The sequence below is a fragment of the Rhincodon typus genome, chromosome 13 (genome assembly GCF_021869965.1).
Source record: "Rhincodon typus isolate 14 chromosome 13, sRhiTyp1.1, whole genome shotgun sequence".
NCBI classification, from domain to species: Eukaryota; Metazoa; Chordata; class Chondrichthyes; order Orectolobiformes; family Rhincodontidae; genus Rhincodon; species Rhincodon typus.
The window spans coordinates 24,081,060-24,104,248 of record NC_063344.1 but is presented as its reverse complement, the minus strand read 5'-3'; the positions used below and the strand labels follow the sequence as shown (position 1 = coordinate 24,104,248).

The window sequence follows — 23,189 nt, the reverse complement described above, 5'->3', positions numbered from 1 at the left end:
CATGCAGACACAGAAGAACATGCAAACTCCATACAGACAGTCCCGAGGGTGGAACTGAACCCCTGTCCCTGGTACTGTGAGGCAGCAGTGCTAACCAATGAGCCACCATGCCACCCTAAACATTGTTACACTGTAATTAATCTTGTAACTGAAGAAGCTGGACCTAGGTACTTTTATACCTAAGATGACGCTGTAAGAAGCGACTGATATACCTTTCACTGTACTCCTTTGAGTACATGTGACAATAAAGCTAATTCAGTTCAATTCAATTCAATGCAGATTCTGTGACTTTTCTTCCCTTGTGCCTGAGCTTTACTCTGAGTTGGACATTCCTCCAGGTCTGTATAATTTCATTGAAGATGTCAGCAATGTAATCTTTTGCAGCCATTTAACCTGATCTGATAACCCTGAGTCACCTGCTCCAGTATCAACTTTAAACACCATGCTGTGCCTCTTTATTTTCGTTTTGATGCTGTAGTCTTTACTTCCATAATCTTTGATTTCTTTAAAACAATATTAGAAAACATTTCTGAAGAAGGGTCCCAACCCAAAACGTCAATTTTCCTGCTCCTCTGATGCTGCCTGGCCTGCTGTGTTCCTCCAGCTCCACACTGTGTCATCTCTGACTCCAGCATCTGCAGTTCTTGCTGTCTCTTTTCTGGTTTTGGGATGCTTTTGCCTCTTCAATCTGCTTTGATTTTGCAGGCTTTCCTTTTTGCTTCGCCGTAAGCTCCAACAGTATGCTACATATTTTCTTAAAATGTCCCACTTTTCCACAGTTGTGGCACTGTGTTCTCCCTGCTGAACAGTCATCCCATTTGGCTTGTTCTCTCTGTGTCATAGACACGTGATGATGGCAGTAGATATGTTTTCACGATTTTGACATGCTGTGTGTTTTGCACACTTTCTTCCCCGCAGCTTATGAACTGAACTGTATTCTTCCATGGTGCTTCGTTTTCCCCTCAAACAAATAAGCTTTCCCACCTCTGAAGTACGGTTTACATAGAGACCTGTGCTGGTATTTTTTTTCTAGCATTAAACCCCTTCTGGTTTGTAGAAGATCTGACAACATTTCATCTGGAATTCTGACCATGATTGTGAGTTAGTTCTGCCTTATACATTTGTGTAATTCTTTGCAATAAGGATCGCTTATAAACACAGGTATTTATTTCCTTCAATTAAATTTTTGTGCTCTATTCATAAATTTCTCCTTACACTGAAGTATGCATCAAACTTCCTCAGAACTTCTTCAGGTGGAGCTGCATTTGCATCAGTCCCCTGTGATGCAATGATATCCTTTGCAATGGTCCTTCCCACTCACAGGTAATGTACTAACCTGGCCCTTTTCCTTCTTTATCTAGGTGTGAAACTGTTCTATACTTTATCAATCTCTTTTTCTAAACAGCCCGTTCCCTGAGTTGGGTGCCATCCATCAATCACCCAGAAAAGATATATTAACGACTTTGCCTTGCCTGAGCTCCTGTAACTGTTGCTTGCTGCATCAAGTTTGTGCTCACTGCTGCCTGGTCTCTGCATCTATTTTTCAGCCCTTTGCTCCAGCCATGATATTCCCAACGTCCTGGTGAATCTTGAGGAATTTTCTCTTTTGGCCATGGAGTACTCTTCTATTATTGCATTTGACTTCTGATTTAATTTATGTTGGCTAAAAATGCCACCAGCTTGTTTTCTCTTGCCTTTGGGATTCTAATTCTAATTAGTTTCCTAAATATTGCTTCTTGAGACCAAGATATTTTCTTTTGGGACTCCTTATTGATAGATTAATAAATACACACATTCTCCCCAGATTGTCAACTACTTCTCATTAATTTTTCTCTTCACATATTTATTGAAGCACTTACAGTCAGTCTATACATTCTCTGTAACTTTATTAAGATTTATTCTCATTCTTCTAAACTCCAACGAGTATTAGTCCAACCCACTCAACCTCACCTCACAAGAAAATCCCACCTTCTCCAGACTGCCTCCAAGGCCTGTGTATTTTTCCCTAGATAAAGGGAGCAAAACATAACATTTCCCACAGCGGTATAACTCCTGCCTTATTTAGTTGTAGTAAGACTTCCCCACGTTTATACTCGTTTCTCTTTGAAATAAAAGCCAAACATCCATTTGCCTTCCTTATTGCTTTCTGAAGTTAGATTAGGGACATCTGACTGACCTACCTACCTGTTCTCCCGCAGAAACCCAACAGCCTGACTTCATAAGCACTCAATTGATGTTGCACCCCCCCCAACAATGTTGCCCTAAACCCCTCCGACAGACAACCAAATCCCCACCACAGATTGCTATCCTCTCTCAAAAAACCAACCTGACCCTCCATTACCCCCAGATTTGGATTACCCACCTATGATGGGTCCCATGCATTTGCCTGCCACAGGTACCCACCTGTCATGCTCCCGCCGTATGTTCCCACCACGCACTTGCTATCCTATTACTCATCCACCTGTCACATGATCTCCCACCTATCTGCCATTCTACACCCCTACCCACCAGGCACCCTACCCTCACTCACCTGGCATCCTACCATCTCCTTCCCAAAACTCTAACTCCCCCGTCAACCTGGCATCTGACCCACATAACTCACTGTACACAGAACTGTGTACGGACCCGAAGCGTTAACTCTGATTTTTTTTCTTCATTGATGCTGCCAGACCTGCTGTGCTTTTCCGGAAACTTCTGTTTTTGTTCCTGATTTACAGCATCCACAATTCTTTTGGTTTTTATTTACTTTACACATTTACTTTGGATTTGGATTACCCACCTATGATGTGTCCCATGCGTTTACCTGCCACAGGTACCCACCTGTCATGCTCCCACCATATGTTCCCACCACCCACTTGCTACCCTATTACTTATCCACCTGTCACACGATCTCCCACCTATCTGCCATTATACACCCCTACGCACCAGGCACCCTACCCTCACTCACCTGGCATCCTACCATCTCCTTGCCAAGACTCTAACTCCCCCTGTCGACCTGGCATCCGACCCACATCACTCACTGTTCACAGAACTGTGTACGGACCCGAAGCGTTAACTCTGATCTTTTTGCTTCATTGATGCTGCCAGACCTGCTGAGCTTTTCCGGCAACTTCTGTTTTTGTTCCTGATTTACAGCATCCACAATTCTTTTGGTTTTTATTTACTTTACACATTTACTTCCTCTCAGTAGCTGTCAAATTGGCATGGAACTTTTAAACATAGAATGTGGCAGCATCTGCTGAGAAAAGCCTATGGTTTGTCTGACAATCCATTCCATTGCTGCCTGCCAGGGGGGCACAGTTTAAAAATGAGGGGAATGGCAATTAAGTCTGAGATGAGGAGAAATTATTTTACTCAAGAGTGTTGTGAAGGTTTAGAATTCCCTACCAAAGAGGACTGTGGAGGTTTGTCTTTGAGTACGTTTAAAGTAAATATTGATAGATATCTGATTATGCAGGGTTATGGTGAGTAAAGACATTGAGGTGTTCAATCAGCCATGATCATAATGAATGGTAGGGCAAGCTTGATGGGCTGAATGACTTACTACTGTTCCTATGCACCTATCTTTTTAATTTGAAAAAGTAATGCTTCCATGACCAAAAAAGCAAGCAAGTGGAAGAAAGGATCTTTTTTAAAGACTTTCTTTTCCTTGAAATTTGCTGAATTGCCAGTTTTAAACAGGGCTCACTGTTCCAAGCCACATGTTAAAATATCCGTGATCATCAATATTAGTTTTAGGTGCTGACAGTTGGTCTTTGCTTTGACTCAAATGACCTGATATTTTGTAAGATGGAACAACATGGATGACTTTGTCAATATTTGGAAACATCTGTGCCCCCGAACGCAGCACACTGATTCCTGTTAATGTTTGATACATGTGTCATCATCTTCGTTGGCTAAGTTCACACAAAGTGGTCTAGGCAACCATGGTCTTCCAGACTCTCTGATCATAGTGACAGTGGATACCTTGTCGGTGGAGTTTTGGTTAATACAGAATTCAAACACATTTCCAGACTCCAACATTTCTTCCATTAATCCTTCTGGTAGAGATTAAGCATTCCAAACATTCTCCATGGATAGCAAGCCCAAAGAATTCCATTTGTATTTATTTAGTATTATTTAAAAGTAATCCCTTTCTTCTAGAACTGACCAGTCCAACACATTTCTGGTAGGTCTTGCACCTTTACCCTACTCAAAATTGAATCACTCAAAAGTCTGCTGCTTATGTCTTAACTCACAGCAAGTCCTGTTTCTCTATCATCCTGAGCTCACTGACTCATCTTAGGTAAGCCCCTTAAGAAGACCCTTATCAAAAACATTGTTTTTGTCCATATAAATAACGTCTATAAACCTTCCTCTGACCACTATTATAATGACCTTTTAAACACTTCTATAGAGTTCATCTGACATGATCCATCCTTTACAAATTCAAGCTGGTTTTCTGTGATCACCCAAAAATTTTCAAGAGTGCTCATTCACCTTTATTTAATAATAGAACCCAGCAATATTGGGGTACAGCTGTCAGGGTAACTGATCCATATTTGTCTGGTTTCTCTCTATTACTTCTATTAAATATTAGAGGGACACGTGCCATATTCCATCCACAAAGAACGACTGCCAAATTGAGAGAACTTCAGAAGAGTTTTGGAGGAATTTTAAAAGAGAAGCATCGCTAGTGGATGAAATACTAGATTTTTGTGGAAAGGCATGAAATTCGATCTGTAAGTGTGGATAATTATAAAACCATATCAAAAGAAAAGATGCTAGTTGTTTACAAGTGAAGCTAATTGTTGTGGTCTAGTGGCCAGTTATCTACAACATAGGTCCTCTGCCTGGCAACAAACATGTGATAAGATAGAGAGAACCAGATAGAGTCAGACCAGAAAAGAAACCAGCAAGTCTGCAGCATCTTGTGACATTGTAGCAAAGGGCACTCATGCTTGGCCACCAGGCCATAGCCCACAGTGGAACAGTTATCAAGAAGGACTGTAAAGTTGGCACTTTTTTCTTTATTTCTATATTTCTTTATTTTTCTGCCTTTAACTTCTGTTTTGGTTTATCTTTCTGTGTTTTAAGATGGTGCCCCAGCGTGGTGACACTATACAACACTTTTCACATTATTTTGTAACAAAATACACGTGACAATAAATAAATCAAATCAATAAATCCAAAACACTTTCTCTCACAGTCCTTTGCAGTAATCCACTTTAAAGTTGAAAAAGCTTATCTTTTCTTCAGCAGATGCTACAAGTTATGACTTTGATTTGGATAAGTCAGAGACCTTTCATAAGTGAACCAGCTACCCTGTGCCTCTTGCAGACTAGTGGAATCGTTTCGTAAACGGAGGATCGAGGAGAAACCTTCAGATCATCAAGAACCAACTTAATAGATCTTGTGAACAATGACTAGAGAACTGATTTTTCCTGTTTTCCTTCAACATATATATTTTTATTTTCCTTGCTTTTGCGTGTGTGTTTGTGTATGTGTGTGTGTGTGGAGTTTATAAATTAAATCCCTTATAATTTTTACAGTTTTCACTTGTAGTATTTACTTAGTTTTATTTAGTTTAAGTTAATTTAATTGTTTTCCCTGTAGCCAAAATTTATTTTCCTGTAATAAATAGTATTCCAAGTATTCCATATGAAATTCAGAAAACAAGGTCTAAAACTCAGGCAGTTTGAGGATTTTCCATATTTCTTTTCTTGAAACTCTAACTTTTATGATGGCTCCAGGAACAGTGGGGCTTGACTTCCAGCATACTACCCAATGCATTGTGACACTTTTGATTATTTCTACCAAAGAGCTAAGATCTCACATTTTGCTACATGAAGGTCCATCTGCCACATTTTTGCCAATGCACTCAAATTATGTATACCCCTTCCAGATTCCAATTTATAGGAAGAACATTGAGACAATGGAAAAAATACAGCACAGATTCCCTGAATACATGAGAAAATACAAAAAAAAGACAAAAAGCGTGATCATTTTCATTAAAACAGAAAAGATTATATTGTGTTTTGATGCAAAGCAGTAAATTACAATGGAATTGGACAGGATTGATGTATATAGATTGTTTCAATTTTTTGAAGATCTAAAATGAGGAGACATAGATATTTAAGGGCCTAGATTTCTAGGCCCCTCAATGAGGCCTACATGCAAGCAGTTAGTTTGTCAGATTGTCAGCATTATTCCAGAGGCCCTCTTGGGGCAGAGTGGTAGTGTCCAACTCCCAGACCAGGGTCAAGTCCCACCTGCTCCACAGATGTGTAATAACATCTCTAAGCAGGTTGATGATAAAAAAAATCAGCATTATTCCACCCTCAAGCCATTTCCCCAGAATGGAATGATGGATGACTACAAAAGTCACCTGCACAAACTAGTGTCCAATTAATTGGTTAAATAGCTACTTACAGCCAATTGTCAGAGGCTGAATTGTCAGGTTGCCCTGGGGGTGTCCTTTGAATGCATGAGGTTCAAAGTCTGCTGCTTGGACTCAACCTTCTGGCAGCAGATCAGAGAGCCAGTCTTCCCAGCTGGCTTTGACACCCTCCCTGTCTACCTGGCTCTAGCTATAGCTGCAGGATCATAGAGAGTGAAGGCCTAGAGCCTAGGTCTCCTCATAGACTTATAAACGATGTATATCTTACAAATATAACTTGTACTTGACTGCTGTCATGCAACGAACTGCCTCTGTTTAAGACAAGAGCCTCCTCTCATTAGTGGTTTTTCATTATCACTGCAAACCTGTAGGCCTAGTCAACAAAAGAGAAATAGTCAGTGAACTACCCTGACCACAGGCCAGTAGTGACTGGCATCACACACACCCTCCATAATGATAACCCAACTGCTACTGCTTCTTCAGTACCCTGCCCAAAAGCACGTCTATCCTAGAGTGCCACAATCATCACCAAGGGCAGGGTAAGGAGACAGCTCCCAAATCCATCAAACTGCTCCACACCAATCTTCCAGCTAACTGAACCAACCAGCCCCCCGCAAGGAGTTCCAAGTTGCTGTGGCAACTCACACTTTTGCATGCATGTTATAAACAATGAAGAGTGATGGCACTCCAATTTCTTTCCATCAAATGGCTATCCAGGAATCTCTCACATGTATTGGACATGACATGTATTGGAAGGATTACAAGTAAATCCTCAGCCTGTTTGGCTATGGTACAACCACATTTTCCACGCCATTGAGCCCTGGACTGGAACTTGAACACAGAGCTCCTGGATCAGAGGCAGACACACTACCCATTGTGCTGAAGGATAGGCTAAGGACCTCATTTTAAAACGTTGGCAAATTGGAGTTAGGGTGGGATCCTCCATCACTGCTCAGTGATCATTCCCAAAACAGGTCACCAGTCATGGCCCCATTTAATCCCAATGTCAGGGTCCAGATCCAAACCCCAAAATCCTGCCCAAGATTTCAGCCAGTACCTTTGTGTTGCATAGTACAATGAAAGGATGGGAGAAGGAAAGGAAATCCTTATTGAAGGACAGAAAGAATGTTCTACCTGAAAGTGGGTAGACAATAATATTGTATATGAACCTGAGAATGCATTATATGTTGAATTATAAAAGCAAACAATTTATTGAAGGGTGTTTTATTGTTTATTTTTATCTGAATCAATTATACACAGCTTTTAAAGGTGTGTATTCTTTATTCTCAATATAACTTACTTTCTAATTTTTTAAAATATGGATTTTCTGTCTCCAGGAAATCTCCTTGCTGGATGGATGTATTTTACAGCCTGCTCAGATAAGGCGAACAGTTCCTCCAAAGTGCCTGGCCCTCCCAGGACAAGTATTTCGAGGTGCAGGCAGCATCGGAAAGTTTGTTCCACGTTCTGTGCCAATAACAAAACCAAGTGCACCTTGCACTTCCTCAGAGGATTCAACTCTCTTAGGAGTTCCACTTTGTGGTTTCAGCTGTTTAATGCGATGTTGTTGCTCAGGATTGGATTGTCTCTTATTTCGTTGTCCTGTTCTTTTACTGTTTCTTTGTTTAATAGCACCTGCTCCCACAACTTTAGCTGGACTGATCACCACCTTCAGTAACATAAAGACCATGTCAATTCCATCAAAGCATTCCCACTCAATATTTTAAAGCCAGTCACTTATATAGTAGGTAGAGCACATTTGTAATCTAATAAGCAATCTGGTAGAATAATAAAAGGGAGTCTTTTACCACCAGTCACCTGCTGGGCAGAATTTAAACTGGGCAATGAAGTCTCCACTTGCCAGTTGTAGAATCAGAAAGAGTTCTGTGTTATCTCTACTGGGAATTGTCCAATGGAATTATAAGTACTTGCCGGGAATCTAACTGGCCAGCATTGACCTTCTCTGGGATTCAAGACCCCTAAGGGAGGATTAATCATGCCCACCAAGAGATTCTGTCAGTAAAAGAGCCAGCAAGAGGCCCAAGATTGCTAAAGGAATCAAGCCTCAGATGAGCGAGGGCGGGACAAGGGTCACTAGGAGGTGTTCCCCTTGGCTGGGTAGGAGTAAGGGAGGTCCTTTAACTTTGGGAGTAGACCCAAAGGAAATTAATCTCAAAATATTTGGAAACCAAATTGAGATTCATTTAATGAATTTTAATCAGATTCTCCATTGATTGATTACCCTTGGTCTGTAGAGCTCACAATTCACTTCGACTGTCTCCTTCCCAGAAATAGGTTTATACACAGAGGCTGTGCAGAAGCCTTTGCTCTGCAAAGGAAGAAGATAACAGGAAATGTTAAACAATACAATATAACAAAAGCTTCTTTTAGTTATATTATCTGATTTCAAAATGTTCATTAGATTTATACAACTAGACATTAAATACAGGGAAGGGCAAATGCTCCTTCACAATCCTATGCAAGAAGTTGAGCAGAATTCTGGCAGAATGTGTTATTGAATTAGTATTTATTGGGCCAGTCAAATGTTTTACAATAAGACTTACGCCAGAAGCAAGTTCTCCTCTACCCCTTGGACAATCTTGAAGCTTGGAAGCTTTAGAACATGCAGTTTCTTGGATTGTAAATTCAACAAATACTTTCTTCCCAGCCAAAGCCTGAAAGAAAATCATGCAAAAGCTTCCTTTAGCAGCTAATACTGTGAATGATTAGCATTTGTGATTGTAAAAGAAATGTCTGCAATCAGTGAAATATTTAATTGTGTTTACCTATTTCTCCTATTCCATGGGTTGTGCATTGTTACCTACATACCAACATGCCACCATCAGCATAGAGAAATGATACCTGCCACTATCTCTTACAAGGGATGATATAGACCATAGGGATAGTAATATATCGATGTATTTTTGTCCAGGTATTCAGCTTTACCAAAGTTAAAGCATGTATTCAACAAGTTGGATCTGTTGGAATGATGGGCTGTTAATGTCAGATGGTTCTGTCCATTGTCCATTCAAATATTCTTGGTGGGCACTTAATGAGTGTCTGCCTCAATGATTTAGAATAGATACGTATCCTGTACCGATGTACCTCCTGGCTTGCTGTTATCATGTGACTTCTACCATGTTCTCATAAAGCCAAATTATTTTGCACATAAGTGTATGGCTAGAAGGAACTGCACCAAGTAAGTATGGAGGGCCACTGGAGAGAACTCAGCTAAAAAGACCAGTTAATCATTCTAAACCATCCAGCAAGTTGAGTCAGTATAGTGTATGAAGTATAGTGTATGATCTGCTGATTTATGGATGAAGAAAAGCAATAGAAGAAATCATAGATGACCACTGTCAAAATCTAGTGCAACCACTCAACCAAGCTCACCAGATAACTGTGAAGCTACGCAAAAAAATAATGCAAGTTAAGATGTAATAGTCCATAGGCCATGCATAGGCAGGAATATGTCTTTGCTTGGATCACAAAAAGGTGAGAGCTGAAGCAGTGATGCAATGATCAACAGACGTAAAAGCAGAGATATGATTTGTTGGATTTGTCAACTTTTTGGCAAAATTCTTGCCCAATCTATCATCAGAGTGTAAATCATCAGGTCACAGCCAAGGATGTAGAGTGGTTTTGGCAGACAGGGACAAAAAAAGTAGCATTTGCTCAAATCAAGCAATTAATGACATGAAATTGCTGAAATAATATGACATAAACACTGAAGTAACCCAACAGTGTGGCACAATTCAGTGAATACTCATAACAACCTTAATGCAGCAAGGACAACTTGTTACATTTGTATCCAGGACATTAATACAAATTAAGAATTTCTCACCATTGCCTTTGCTTGTAAACACTTTCACCAATACCTACATGGAAGAGACAAATTGATTGTCAAGTCTGACCACAATCCACTGCAAAACATTTTCCTGAATCTCTACCATCTGCTCCGACTCATTTGTAAAGAATGTTACTCCGGTTACATCTCAACATGGCGTGGGAAGGGAAGAGGATGTGTTGTTGAGAGCAACACCACTGAAGAAGAAAATGGAGGTTGTTACAACAGAGTGTCAAACTTCCTTGACCAAGCATAAAGCATCAGTTTGACATGCCCTGGAATTCATCCACACTGCCAAAGCATTGAATTTAACAGACAAGCTGCTTGCTCAAATCAAGAGAACTACCTTGAAAGATGAGGCGCTCTGCAAGTGTTGCATGAAGTAGTAATAAAAGGTGGCCTGAAAGCATCACACCTTTTTGCTACAAGAGCTTATTGCACATACAAGAGATGAATTGATGGCCTTAGATGGCATATTGTAGAAAGGAAATGGTGTCATTATTATGCCTCAGGAGTTGAGAGGAAAGTTACTAAAGTACATCAATGCAAGCTGCTGAGGAATTGAGTCAAGTCTGAGAAAGACAAGAGATATGCTATGCTGGCTAAACATAAGCAACAAAATCAAGGACCACATCAGTGCAATTCTTGTAATAAGGGCCAAGCTAAATAAGGTAGACAGCCACTGATGACGTGTGACATCTCAGATGAACCATGGATGAAGCTGGAAATAGACTTCATCATTCATTTAGGAACTGATTATCTTGTCACTATAGACTCCTATTTTAACTGTTAGATGGACGAGCTGACTTCAATGACTACCAGTGAGATTGTAGAAAGTCAATTCACATATTGCCATTATAGCATTCCATGCAGTGTGATAAACGATAATGGTCCTCAGTCACAGGGGAAGAAGTCAGCTACTTCACAAAGGACTGGGAAATTCAACAACATTTATTATCACCACATTAGCCCCAGTCAAATGACTGAGTTAGCCATGAAAATTGTCAAAGGAATCAAGCAAAGCCAGACCTGATATATACAGAATAATCTGCAACTGGAAAACACATCCAAAGAAGGCATGGAAAGAAGTCCAGTATGAAAATTGATGCATGCCTAAAACTCTTTCAAGAGCAAAAGACTATTGAAGCCAAAGAAATAATAGGCATGAGTAACAAAAAATCAAGGTGAAATAATGGAAAACTAAATTTCAATTTGGCAACAGCATCAAGTCATTGGCAGAATTAAGTACTAGAGAGCCAGTCAAGGTACAAACCTTCAACTCATTCAGCACGAGGCAGGTCATGTTGCAAATTAGGATCTGTGTGAAGAAGTTATCATCTCAATCATACATGATGGAGGTGAATGACTGGATATATTATCACAACAGTAGGTACATAAATACAACTAGAGAAACTGTTGTCTTATGGCAGGTTAACCAGATTCAGGTTCAGCGGGATGTTCAGCCAGCATTGAACCTGTAACAGTATTTCCATTGATTCATGGAGTCATTGAGCAATAGAGTCATAGAGATGTACAGCATGGAAACAGATCCATCGATTCAACGCGTCCATGCTGACCAGATATCCTAAATTAATCCAGTCCCATTTGCCAGCACTTGACCCTATTCCTCTAAACCCATCCCATTCATATACCCATCCAGATGCCTTTAAATGTTGTAATTGTACCAGCCTCCACCAGTTCCTCTGGCAGCTCATTCCATACACACACCACCCTCTGTGTGAAAAAGTTGCCCCTTAAGTCCCCTTTAAATCTTACCCTCTCAACTTAAACCTATGCCCCCTAGTTCTGGACTCAGGTACCCTGCGGAAAAGACCTTGGCTATTCACCCTGTCCATGCCCCTTATGATTTTATGAATGGAATAAGGTCACCCCTCAGCCTACAATGCTCCAGGGTAAATAGCCTCAGCCTATTCAGCCTCTCCCTATAGCTCAAACCCTCCAGCCCTGGCAACATCCTTGTAAATCTTTTCTGAACCCTTTCAAGTTTTACAACATCCTTGCAACAGCAGGGCGACCAGAATTGCAGACAGTATCCTATAAGTGACCTAACCAATGCCCTGTACAGCTGCAACATGACTTCTCAACTCCCATACTCAATGCACTGATCAATAAATGCAAGCATACCAAATGCTTTCTTCACTATCCTGTCTACCTGCAACTCTACTTTCAAGGAACTATGAATCTGCACTCCAAAGTCTCTTTGTTCATCAACAGTCCCCAGGACTTACCATTAAGTGTATAAGTCCTGCCCTGAATTACCTTTCCAAAATGCAGCACCTCACATTTATCTAAATTAAACTCCATCTGCCATTCCTCTGCCCATTGGCCTATCTGATCAAGGTCCCATTGTACTCTGAGGTAACTTTCTTCACTGTCCACTTCAGCTCCAATTTTGGTGTCATCTGCAAACTTACTAACCATACCTTCTGTGTTCACATCCAAAACATTTATATAAATGTCAAAAAGCAGTGGACCCACTGATCCTTGTGGCACACCGCTGGTCACAGGCCTCCAGTCTGAAAAGCAACCCTCTACCACCACCTTCTGTCTCCTACATTTGAGCCAGTTCTGTATCCAAATGGCTAGTTCTCCCTGTATTCCATGTGATCTGACCTTTTGAAAAGATCTTGGATTTTCTTTCAAACTTGAAATACTCGTAGACTTTGGAGACAACCAGATAGAATATCAACTGTAATGTAATTAATGTTTTGTTGTTATCCACATCTCCTTAGAAAGCAACATTTTCACTGTCTCTGCAATGTTCAATATAAAATTGTCATTCTTGGACAGTAAATCTCAAACTGTGCAGACCTTTTCACAAAATATTTCTTGATAGTATCTGTGGAAATATCTTTAAACAAAAAAAAAAGTTCAGACTTTTTTCTTAAGCTTTTCTGAAAAAAGAACTTTACCTGAGAGGCTGCTCTTGTTATTTTCTGGACTACAAAATAATTTGTTGTGTTGCTGTTTCTGTTATATTTTTGCAATGCCATCATGACAGCTGGATTGACATCCGAATGGTTTAATGGTATGCGATGTGGGCAACTTGGGCATCTGCTCAAAACCATGTCATCTGAGTCTTCAAACAAAATAGAAAATGTAGAGCAAACTCGATAAAGTTGTAAAAACCGAAAGAACTGCGGATGCTGTAAATCAAGAACAAAAACAGAAGTTGCTGGAAAAACTCAGCAGGTCTGGCAGCATCTGTGAAGAAAAAATCAGAGTTAACGTTTCAGGTCCGATAACCCTTCCTCAGAACCATCGATAAAGTTGTATTTAAGTTTTTAACTACTCTTTACATTTTCTCTACATGTTTTAAATTATCGAAAATATAGCCTTAAAGGAATAACCTGGTCAAGTGTCCATGCTACATGACAGACGGTTGTGTATCATGGCTTTTCACATCCATGTGTTTGTTTTAGTCATGTCAATCTCCACATATAATAATACTATAGGATTTCAGCATACTGCTGGTATGTGAAGATTGAAGAAGACACTACCAGATACTCAGTAACAATCTCCATAATGGTGTTATGGGACACTAGTATTCCACAATGATTGCAGTAGGCACTGTCATGAACTATGGCAGTAGCAATCTCCATAAGATTGTTGGAATTTCCATTAGCGATTAGAGCATGAAACTTGGTAATACATGGGGCTGGATAATACATGCCTCTGCCAGGTGCATTTTCAGTGGGAGAGGTGAGGAGGTTAGCATGTAAGATAGGATGAGTGCCCAGCCCACCAATCTCACACCCACCCTTGAGCTCACCCCCTTAATAATGTGGGTGGATAGTGCCAAAATAATTACATAATAAAGAGTCAATTGAGGCTGTTAAAAGCTTAATTGACCCTAATGTTATCCTGTCCATTCCATGACATGGTTGACATGGGCAGGCAGACAAAAATGGACAGTTATTTTTTAAGATTTTAAGACAGTGGGCAAGCTGTACACTCTTTGGAGGGTGTCCTTTGCTCATTAGGAACACCCCGCAGAAAATATTACTGCCCCGTTGTAGCTCCTGAGAAGGCTTCTTATTCTCCTGCCAACTAGCCACTGATTTTGCTTTTGGAAAGACAGGCCTGTAAATTTCTGCCCAAGGATTACCTGGCACAAGTGGCACAGATGCATTTAAGGAGAATCTAGATAAGTTCATTGGGAAGAAAGGACTAGAGGCTTAATTTGGGCTCGGTAAGTATAATGGATGTGAAGCATCAACATCAGCACACAATGGAAATTCAACATAATTCAGCATTAGATTCTACGATAGCTCAAGGTATTTTGCCATGTGTGAGTTTGACCAGATCTGACAGATAGTTCCAGCAGCAATCTTCATCGAGTAAAAGTAGGATAGATGAGGTCTTTATGAGGACTGTAAAGGCAGTGTAGTGGCGGCAGGGGTGTAGTGGTAATATCCCTGGACTGAAGCTCCAGGCTAATGCTTTGGGAACATGGACTCAAACCTTACGATGGAGAAAACATAAATCATTAAAAATAGCCTCAATTTAAAAAATAAAGTTAGACTAATAGTGACAAAATGACCTTCATTGATTATTGTAAAAACCCATCTTGTTTACTAGTGTCCTTCAGGGATGGAAATCTGCCATCCATACCTGGCCTGACTTCTATGTGACTCCTGATACACAGAGATGTGGTTGAATGCAAATTGTCCCATGTAATGGCTGAAAGACCCAATCAGTTCAAAGGCAATTACGGATGGGCAACAAATGCTGACCTTGCCAGTGACACCTACATGCCAAGTAAGAATTTAAAAAAGAACAAGCCGTAATAAGAATCTCTTGCAGGATAAAACAAGGTACTGCAGGAGCAAGTATAACACCTAGCAAACTAGAGAAAGATATTTAAAACATAGAGACCAAGAGGGAAACAAAGGATTGAAAGAAATGATTGGAATGAGAAAAGCACTGATGGTTCACCAGTTTGGTGAATTATCCTGTTAATGAACATGTCCAAGGTGAGCAGTGTTTTGAATTCAATCTGCCTAGTGCACAGCAAAAATCACATTACCACAATTCTCTGTCCTACCTGGTGATATTAAACATCGGTATCTGTGAATCCGAACAAGTCGTGTTGTTGGGTTGATTTGTAATTGGACTTTACAGTCGCCAGAAATCTATTTGAGTTAAGGAAAATATACTTTGTTAGCTATTTACAGTTTACTTGTCAGCCCGCTACATTTTTTTCCCAATTCAGGGGATGAGTGAAGAACCTCCATATGTAGCTGTAATCAGAGGGACTGTTGTGGTTTAGTGGTAGTGTTATTACTCTGGGTTAGGAGATCTGAGTTCAAGTCCCACCTGCCCCAGAGATGTGTCATAACATGTCCAAAAAGGCTGATTAAAAAATAACCATAGCTGTTTTCAGCATTTGCTCTTAGTACTGAAACAGGATACAATAAAATTATGAGATCGTCATCTCAGTTAATTCATGATTGACTAAACATTTCCCAATTTTCTTTTGCAAAAAGTAATTTTATGATTGGAATAAGACATAAGCAATCAGTTTTTTGATCTCAGCCTGACAGAAATATATAAGTACAATTTGTTCTGATGATAAATAGGAAAATCAGTTTGGAATCGACACTCCTACTCATTATTCAGTGTACTGCCTTAGGTGTCAGTTTAGCAAATAATTAAATTGAAATGTGATGCTTCACAGTCAAACAGTTTGCCAGCCTCCACTGTGATGATGTACATGTGACAAAATGACAATTTGAGCAAGGTGCTGGGGAAGATGATCAACATTAATAAAGTAATCCTTCAGTGGTGTGATGGCTAGATGACTGGTTTGCAATGTGAAGGGATGCCAATAGCTTGGGTTTGATACCCACACCAGCTGAGATTACCATGAAGAATTCTCCTTCTCAACCTCTCCCCTTGGCTGAGACCTGGTGACTCTCAGGTTAAAACGCCTCCAGTTATGTCTCTCTCTCTAATGAAAGTGCAACTCTTTCATCTGATTAGACCATGGCAACTTTATTTATGTTGTGGCCAAACAGACATTTTTAAACAATCCTTTGGGGAGTTATCTCTGGTGTTGCAACCAATATTCACCTCTCAATCAACAGAAATAAAACAGGTCAGTAGCATTTATCTGGTCAGTAGCACATTGTTGTTTGTTGGAGTTTATTGTGGATTGGTTGGTTGGTTTCCTAAATTACAACAACAATTCTTAAGAAGTATTTAGTTGGCTATATAATGTTTCGGGATATACTGTGGACATGAAAAGCACGTTCATAGCATGGCCAAATGAGTTGTTTATCAACCTGTAAATCTTTCCAATATGCCTATAGTAGGCAGTAAGAGAAAGAAAGTCTTCTGGTCAACGAAGTTTAATGCTGAATGGTTGACAACCTGTTGCAGGAAAATCTAACAACAGAAACAGACTACATTGTCTGCCTCATATGTCACTATAATACAGAAAAAAATTCTTACACCCTTTCCCGTGTATCATTTACTTCACTGAGTTGGAGGCTAGTGTAATCACAAAATTCTATTCAGTTAACATTCAGTACACCAAACACCTACTGGGAAATCAATGCCACCTCAGTTCTCCCTGAGATACCACAGCAGTGCAGATAGCAAGTGAACAGTGATGGCCTTAGAGTGGGTGCTGATCAGATCATTTTATAGGGATAGACACAGTAAATGAGTGGCTCTTCCCCATACACATTTCCAAGAATATTAATAATATATTTAAATGTAAATGTCTCAGCTAACTTATACATTCAAAAGGGAGATTTACCGCCTCAGATCCTGATCGTACTTCACATTCTGCCACAGGTTTTGGGTTCAGTGAGTAGCATGTAGTCTCCAATACCTCAAACTCTAAATAAGCAGAGGATACACCTTGCTTCTGTAAGAAAAAAATAAGATTTATCATTGATCAAAAACAAATCTGTCACACTTGCAGAGCTATGATTCATATTCATATCAAAAGCCTATTGAAACTGAAACAAAACTCCCGCAAATGGAAGTTGAGTGAATGAGCAAAATATGAGCAGAGTTGGAAAATGCAAGGCTATTTGAATGGAGAAAGACCAAGAGAACTGTCAGGACCAGATAAACTGGATGTCCTTGTACATTAATCACAAAAGGTTGGCATGCACGTACTCAGGTAATTGGGAAGACAAATACAATGCTAGCATTTATTACAATGGGATGGAAACAAAGAAGTAGAAATATCTAGTGCAACAGTGTAGTGCATTGTTGATTTTGCATCTGGGGTATTTGGTATGGTTTTGGTGCCCTTACTTAGGCATAGATAAACTTGCATTGGAAGCAGTTTTGAAAAGGTTCACTAGACTGATTGCTAGGTTGAAGATCATGTACTTATGAGGAAAATTTGCACAGGTTGGGCCTATACACATTGGCAGTTAAAAGAATAAGAGATGTTCTTATTGAAACACATTAAGATTCTAAGGAGGCTTGACAGGGCAGATGCCTTGAGGTTCTTTCTTCTCTTGACCCTTGGGAGAATCTAGAAGTGGGTGGCAATGTTTCAAAAGTAGGGATTTTCCATTTAAGATGAACGTGAGAAGGAATCTCTTCTCTCAGAAGGTTGTTAGTCTTTGAAATTCTCTTCCACAGAGAACAGGGGAGGCTGGTTCATTGAAAATATTTAGGGCAAAGTTAGATAGATCTTTGATCAACAAGGGAATCAAGGGTTATGGGAGACAGATTTAAAATTAAAGTTATGGCTATAATCAGACGGGCTAAGATCTTACTGAATGGCAGAGCAGACTCATTGGGGGCCAAATACCTACTCCAACTCCAATATTTCATGATTTTATATATTAAATTGCTATTTGTACCCATTGTATTTTGATATAACAGTAACATTGTAAGTATATACATGTCATCCAATTTTGATCAGCTATACTGTGAATGTTGCCAACAACAATAGAATGATGTTTTAATTAGACCATAAGTAGGAACATATTACAGCATTGCTTCAAATACAAAAGGTTAAGCTTAAAGAAAACTGCTACCATGAAGAAATTGTGCACACCTTGCCAATAATAATTTAAGCTAATTTCAAAACCATTCTGATCAATGATCTTGAACTCAAATGACAGTGGTTGCATATAGCAGAATTTAGCCATAACAGTCTCATTGAAACTGAAAATACTGGACTTATACTGCAGGTCTGCCAATAATTGTAGAGTGAACTTTTTGTCAGAACTGCTGAAAATACCATTCACTGGAACTGTCTCCAGGTTACTTTTTCTGTCAATAAATAATCGCGGTATATGGTTAATAGAATGTAATAGAATGTTTATTTTCAATTGTTTCTCTTTTAAATGCAGTGCCATATCAACTTAACTAATCTAAGCGCTATATTTTACTTGTACTCACCCCTCTGACTTCCTGGGCATTTTCAATTTTGTTTAGTGTGTACTTGTATCCTCCTGGCTGGTCAGCATTGATGTGTTCCACAGCTAGATCTGCTGCTTTCACTACCCTTGCCTCATTGCAGGAAAGGGCTCTGTAAGAGGCTGCATGGGAGAGCTGGAAGAATTGAGTGCTGACCAGCAAAGCAATAAACGGACTCATGTTGTATGACAACTGCAATAATGGAGTTGTACTGTGTTTAATACACAGCGCAAGTGGTGGCTTGAGCATTAACAAATTCACAGCAGCATTGATAACTACACTACAGTAGGGTAGATTCCAATTGTTCAGCTACTTGTCTAAATGCCATGTGATTTCAGGCTACATATTTGACCATGGGAAAAATAAACATGTCAAAACAAACATAAAAATTGACAAAATCAAAGAATTTCAATGACATAGCAAATTCTAAAGCAAAGATCATTTGAATCACTCATACAGTACAGTTACTACTGTAGTTAGTGAAGGTCTGGGCTATGTTCTCATGATGGTCAAAGGAAGGCTTCACCTAGAACCTTACCCAGGACTGCCACACCTGGCAGAATCAAATGGAAGTAGTGCAGTCTCCTTTGAAAATGAGCAGATATCAGGCAGAGAGAAGAAAACAGAAGGACAGACATATCCCAAGGCAGCTACTCGTCCAAAAATCAGTCACCTGCAATATCTTAGATAACAAGGTGTAGAGCTGGATGAACACAGCAGGCCAAGCAGCATCAGAGGAGCAGGAAGGCTGATGTTTTGGGCCTAGACCCTTCTTCAGAAATGGGGGAGGGGAAGGGGGTTCTGAAATAAATAGGGAGAGAGGGGGAGGGGGATAGAAGATGGATAGAGGAGAAGATAAGTGGAGAGGAGACAGACAGGTCAAAGAGGCGGGGATGGAGCCAGTAAAGGTGAGTGTAGGTGGGGAGTTAGGGAGGGTATAGGTCAGTCCAGGGAGGATGGACCGGTCAAGGGGGCGGAATGAGGCTAGTAGGTAGGAGATGGGGGTGGGGCTTGAGGTGGGAGGAGGGGGTAGGTGGGAGGAAGGACAGGTTAGGGAGGTGGGGACAAGCTGGGCTGGTTTTGGGATGCAGTAGTGGGAGGGGAGATTTTGAGGTTTCTGAAGTCCACATTGATACCATTGGGCTGCAGGGTTCCCAAGCGGAATATGAGTTGCTGTTCCTGCAACCTTCGGGTGGCATCAGTGTGGCACTGCAGGAGGCCCAGGATGGACATGAAAGGCTGACGTTTTGGGCCTAGACCCTTTTCTGATGAAGGGTCTAGGCTCGAAATGTCAGCCTTTCTGCTCCTATGATGCTGCTTGGCCTGCTGTGTTCATCCAGCCCTGCACCTTGTTGTCTCAGATTCTCCAGCATCTGCAGTTCCTACTATCTCTGTTTCAATTTAAACCCAGGATGGACAAGTCGTCTGAGAAATGGGAGCAGGAGTTGAAATGGTTCGCGACTGGGAGGTGCAGTTGTTTAGTGCGAACTGAGCGTAGGTGTTCTGCAAAGCGGTCCCCAAGCCTCCGCTTGGCTTCCCCGATGTAGAGGAGGCCACAATGGGAACAGCGGATACAGTATACCACATTAGCAGATGTGCAGGTGAACATCTGCTTGATGTGGAAAGTCTTCTTGGGGCCAGGGATGGGGGTGAGGGGGGAGGTCTAGGGGCAGGTGTAGCACTTCCTGCGGTTGCAGGGAAAAGTGCCGGGTGTGGTGGGGCTGGAGGGGAGTATGGAGCGGACAAGGGAGTCCCGGAGAGAGTGGTCCCTCCAGAAAGCAGATAAGGGTGGGGAGGGAAAAATGTCTTTGGTGGTGGGGTCGGATTGCAGATGGCAGAAGTGTCGGAGGATGATGCGTTGGATCCGGAGGTTGGTACGTGAGGAAGAGGGGGATTCTGTTTTGGTTGTTATTGCGGGGAGAGGTTGTGAGGGATGAGTTGCGGGAAATGCAGGAGATACGGTCGAGGGCATTCTCGACCACTGAGGGGGAGATGTTGCAGTCCTTGAAAACGAGGACATCTGAGGTGTTCGGGAGTGGAATACCTCATCCTGGGAGCAGATGCGGTGGAGGCGAAGGACATCCACTTCACCAACACCTTCCACCCCAACCTTAAGTTCACCTGGACCATCTCTGATACCTCTCTCTCCTTCCTGGACCTCTCTGTTTCCATCTCTGGCAACTACCTGGAAACCGATATCCATTTCAAGCCCACCAACTCCCACAGCTACCTAGAATACACCTCCTCCAACCCACCTTCCTGCAAAAATGCCATCCCCTATTCCCAATTCCTTTGCCACACACAAAGACTTTGACTCTATGTCACTTCTCGCTATTGATTTAATTTAATTTCTTACCAACAAGGCAACCATATCCCCTCTGTCCGTTTGCCTGCCCTTTTGATCGGACATGTATCCTTGGATACTTAGTTCCTGACCCTGATTCCCCTTGTAGCCGCATCCCTGTGATACCAAGACCATCGTACCCACCAATTTCAATCCGGACTACAAGCTCCTTTTCCCTTGATTTATATATTGCGTGTAGTTAAGTAGAACACCCGTACTCCTACATTGACTAAACCCGTCTCATAGTTATCCCCTTATCATTTGTACAGAATTTAAATTCCTGATCCTTTCTATACTCTGTGTCTTATTACTTGTTCTGGAAACCTTAATAATTTCTGCTGATCCCTCCCCAAACTCCCAAATTATTCCTTCATTGAACACCCCATCGCCCAAATATTTAGTTTAAAGCCCTATCCACAGCCGCAGTTACACAATTTACCAGGACCTTGGTCACAGCATGATTCGGGAGGAGCCTGCCCCATTGGAACAGCTCCCTCTTCCCCAAGTACTGCTGCCCATGTTCCAAAAATTCATACCTGTTTCTCCCACAACAATCTTTGAGCCACACATTTATCTCTTTAATCTTGCTGACCCTATGACAATCAGCTCGTGGCTCAGGTAGTAAACTGGAGATCATTCCCTTCTTAATTCTGCTTTCCAATTTAGCCCCTAGCTTCTCATATTCCCTCACCAGAGCATTTTTCTACCTGTATCATTAGTACCTACATGGACCACAGCAACTGGATCAAGTAATCAGCAACTAAATTCCAAATTGTTGATCACTTTAAACAGTACTGCTGGGGAGTGGGAATGCAAACCATTGAACACATGTTCTGCCATGTTTGTTTAAGACAGGGCATTACCCAGAACAGTGAAGGATAACATGTGACACCGTTGGCATCAAATCTGCATTACACACCAGCTGACATCATAATCTGCCCACCCTGCGTACTTTTGGCGCAAAGCCCTAACCACCATGCTGACACGCTCACCAAGATGATTTTGAAGAAGAGTGAAATACTCCCACCATGTCCTGACCAATATGTGTCCATTATCCAGTGTCACTAAAAATTAGATGATCTGGCCATTGGCACATTTTTGTTTAAGAGATCTTTCTGTGAATACTTTGGCTGCCTCGTTTCCTTTTGCTTCCTCCAGTGACTCCGGTTCTAAAGTACTTCACTGGCTGGAAAGTACACTGGGGCATCCTGACATTATGAAAGTTGTCCCTTTTATCTTAACATATTCATCACTACAGTGAGATCTTTACTTAACAACAATGCATAAAACAAAGTTTCCACCTTGGTATGCTAATTCTAAACACATTTTATTGCACATAAAAAGTAGCAGTATCACACAACAACAGAACAGGATTTACAAAATCACACTGGCTAGATGCCTTCTTCTAACCGATGCTGCTACATTATGGCACTTAATTCAATTGTGCATTCCCGTGTACATTTTACCTTAAAATCCCTCTAAGATAAGGTATACAGGAAACCTTGGGTTACATTTTTCTGCTTTTGATTTAATTAACCATCTGGAAAATATTGCACAATATTGTGAAGAATAGTTTTATTTTACTTTTGGAATGACAAAGGGTATCAAATCTTTTCACTGATCCTCAGGGTACTTGTGTTTTGTTGGGCACGTTGTTGGATCTTCAGGTAGGTCAGGGAAGTGAATAGCTTGTGCCACAGTGCCGGCAACTTGTTCTTCAGAGGATTCTGAAGAGTCGTGGGTAGATCGTTTCCGTTTCGGCACACTGTCAGATTCTTCTACATCTGCAGAAACATTTGCTTTATCTGGAGCTGGAGAAACATGGCCTTCTGCTTCATGAGCATCAGGACCAGCGTCTGGTAAAGCCTCGGTACCTCCTTCCTGTTTTACCACAGGTCCAGCATCACCTTCCCCTTCTGGTGCCTGCAATGTCACAATATTTGAGTTATATTGTAGCTTTAAATTATTTTATAAATTGTGATAACCCATATATTTTTCATAGAGTCCATAACTGAGAAACTTACTGTTTTTAAGTTTTTGAAATACTGTATTGACATGATTTTTCTCAACATCTAAATATTGATTTAAAAGGCACTTAAATATATGATGTACATAACATAAATGTTAGTTTGTTTTTTTTAACATGGCAATAGTGTCACAGATAATGTATTGCAGAGGACGCACTTTTGTGGAGGACTGGC

General features: G+C 40.8%; 1 protein-coding gene across 1 annotated transcript in view; it reads right to left on the bottom strand.

Annotated features, from left to right (window-relative positions):
- Positions 1–7,754: 7,754 nt before the first annotated feature.
- The window catches only part of LOC109924308, a 34,686-nt gene continuing 19,251 nt past the window's right edge, over positions 7,755–23,189 (bottom strand). The window contains exons 7-14 of the mRNA XM_048604563.1: positions 22,606–22,911; positions 18,627–18,836; positions 17,014–17,124; positions 15,295–15,382; positions 13,160–13,326; positions 8,944–9,054; positions 8,622–8,708; positions 7,755–8,048 (exon numbers count right to left, since the gene is read on the bottom strand). Of these exons, the coding sequence (XP_048460520.1) occupies positions 7,755–8,048; positions 8,622–8,708; positions 8,944–9,054; positions 13,160–13,326; positions 15,295–15,382; positions 17,014–17,124; positions 18,627–18,836; positions 22,606–22,911 (1,374 nt within the window). The remainder of the gene's footprint in view (positions 8,049–8,621; positions 8,709–8,943; positions 9,055–13,159; positions 13,327–15,294; positions 15,383–17,013; positions 17,125–18,626; positions 18,837–22,605; positions 22,912–23,189) is intronic.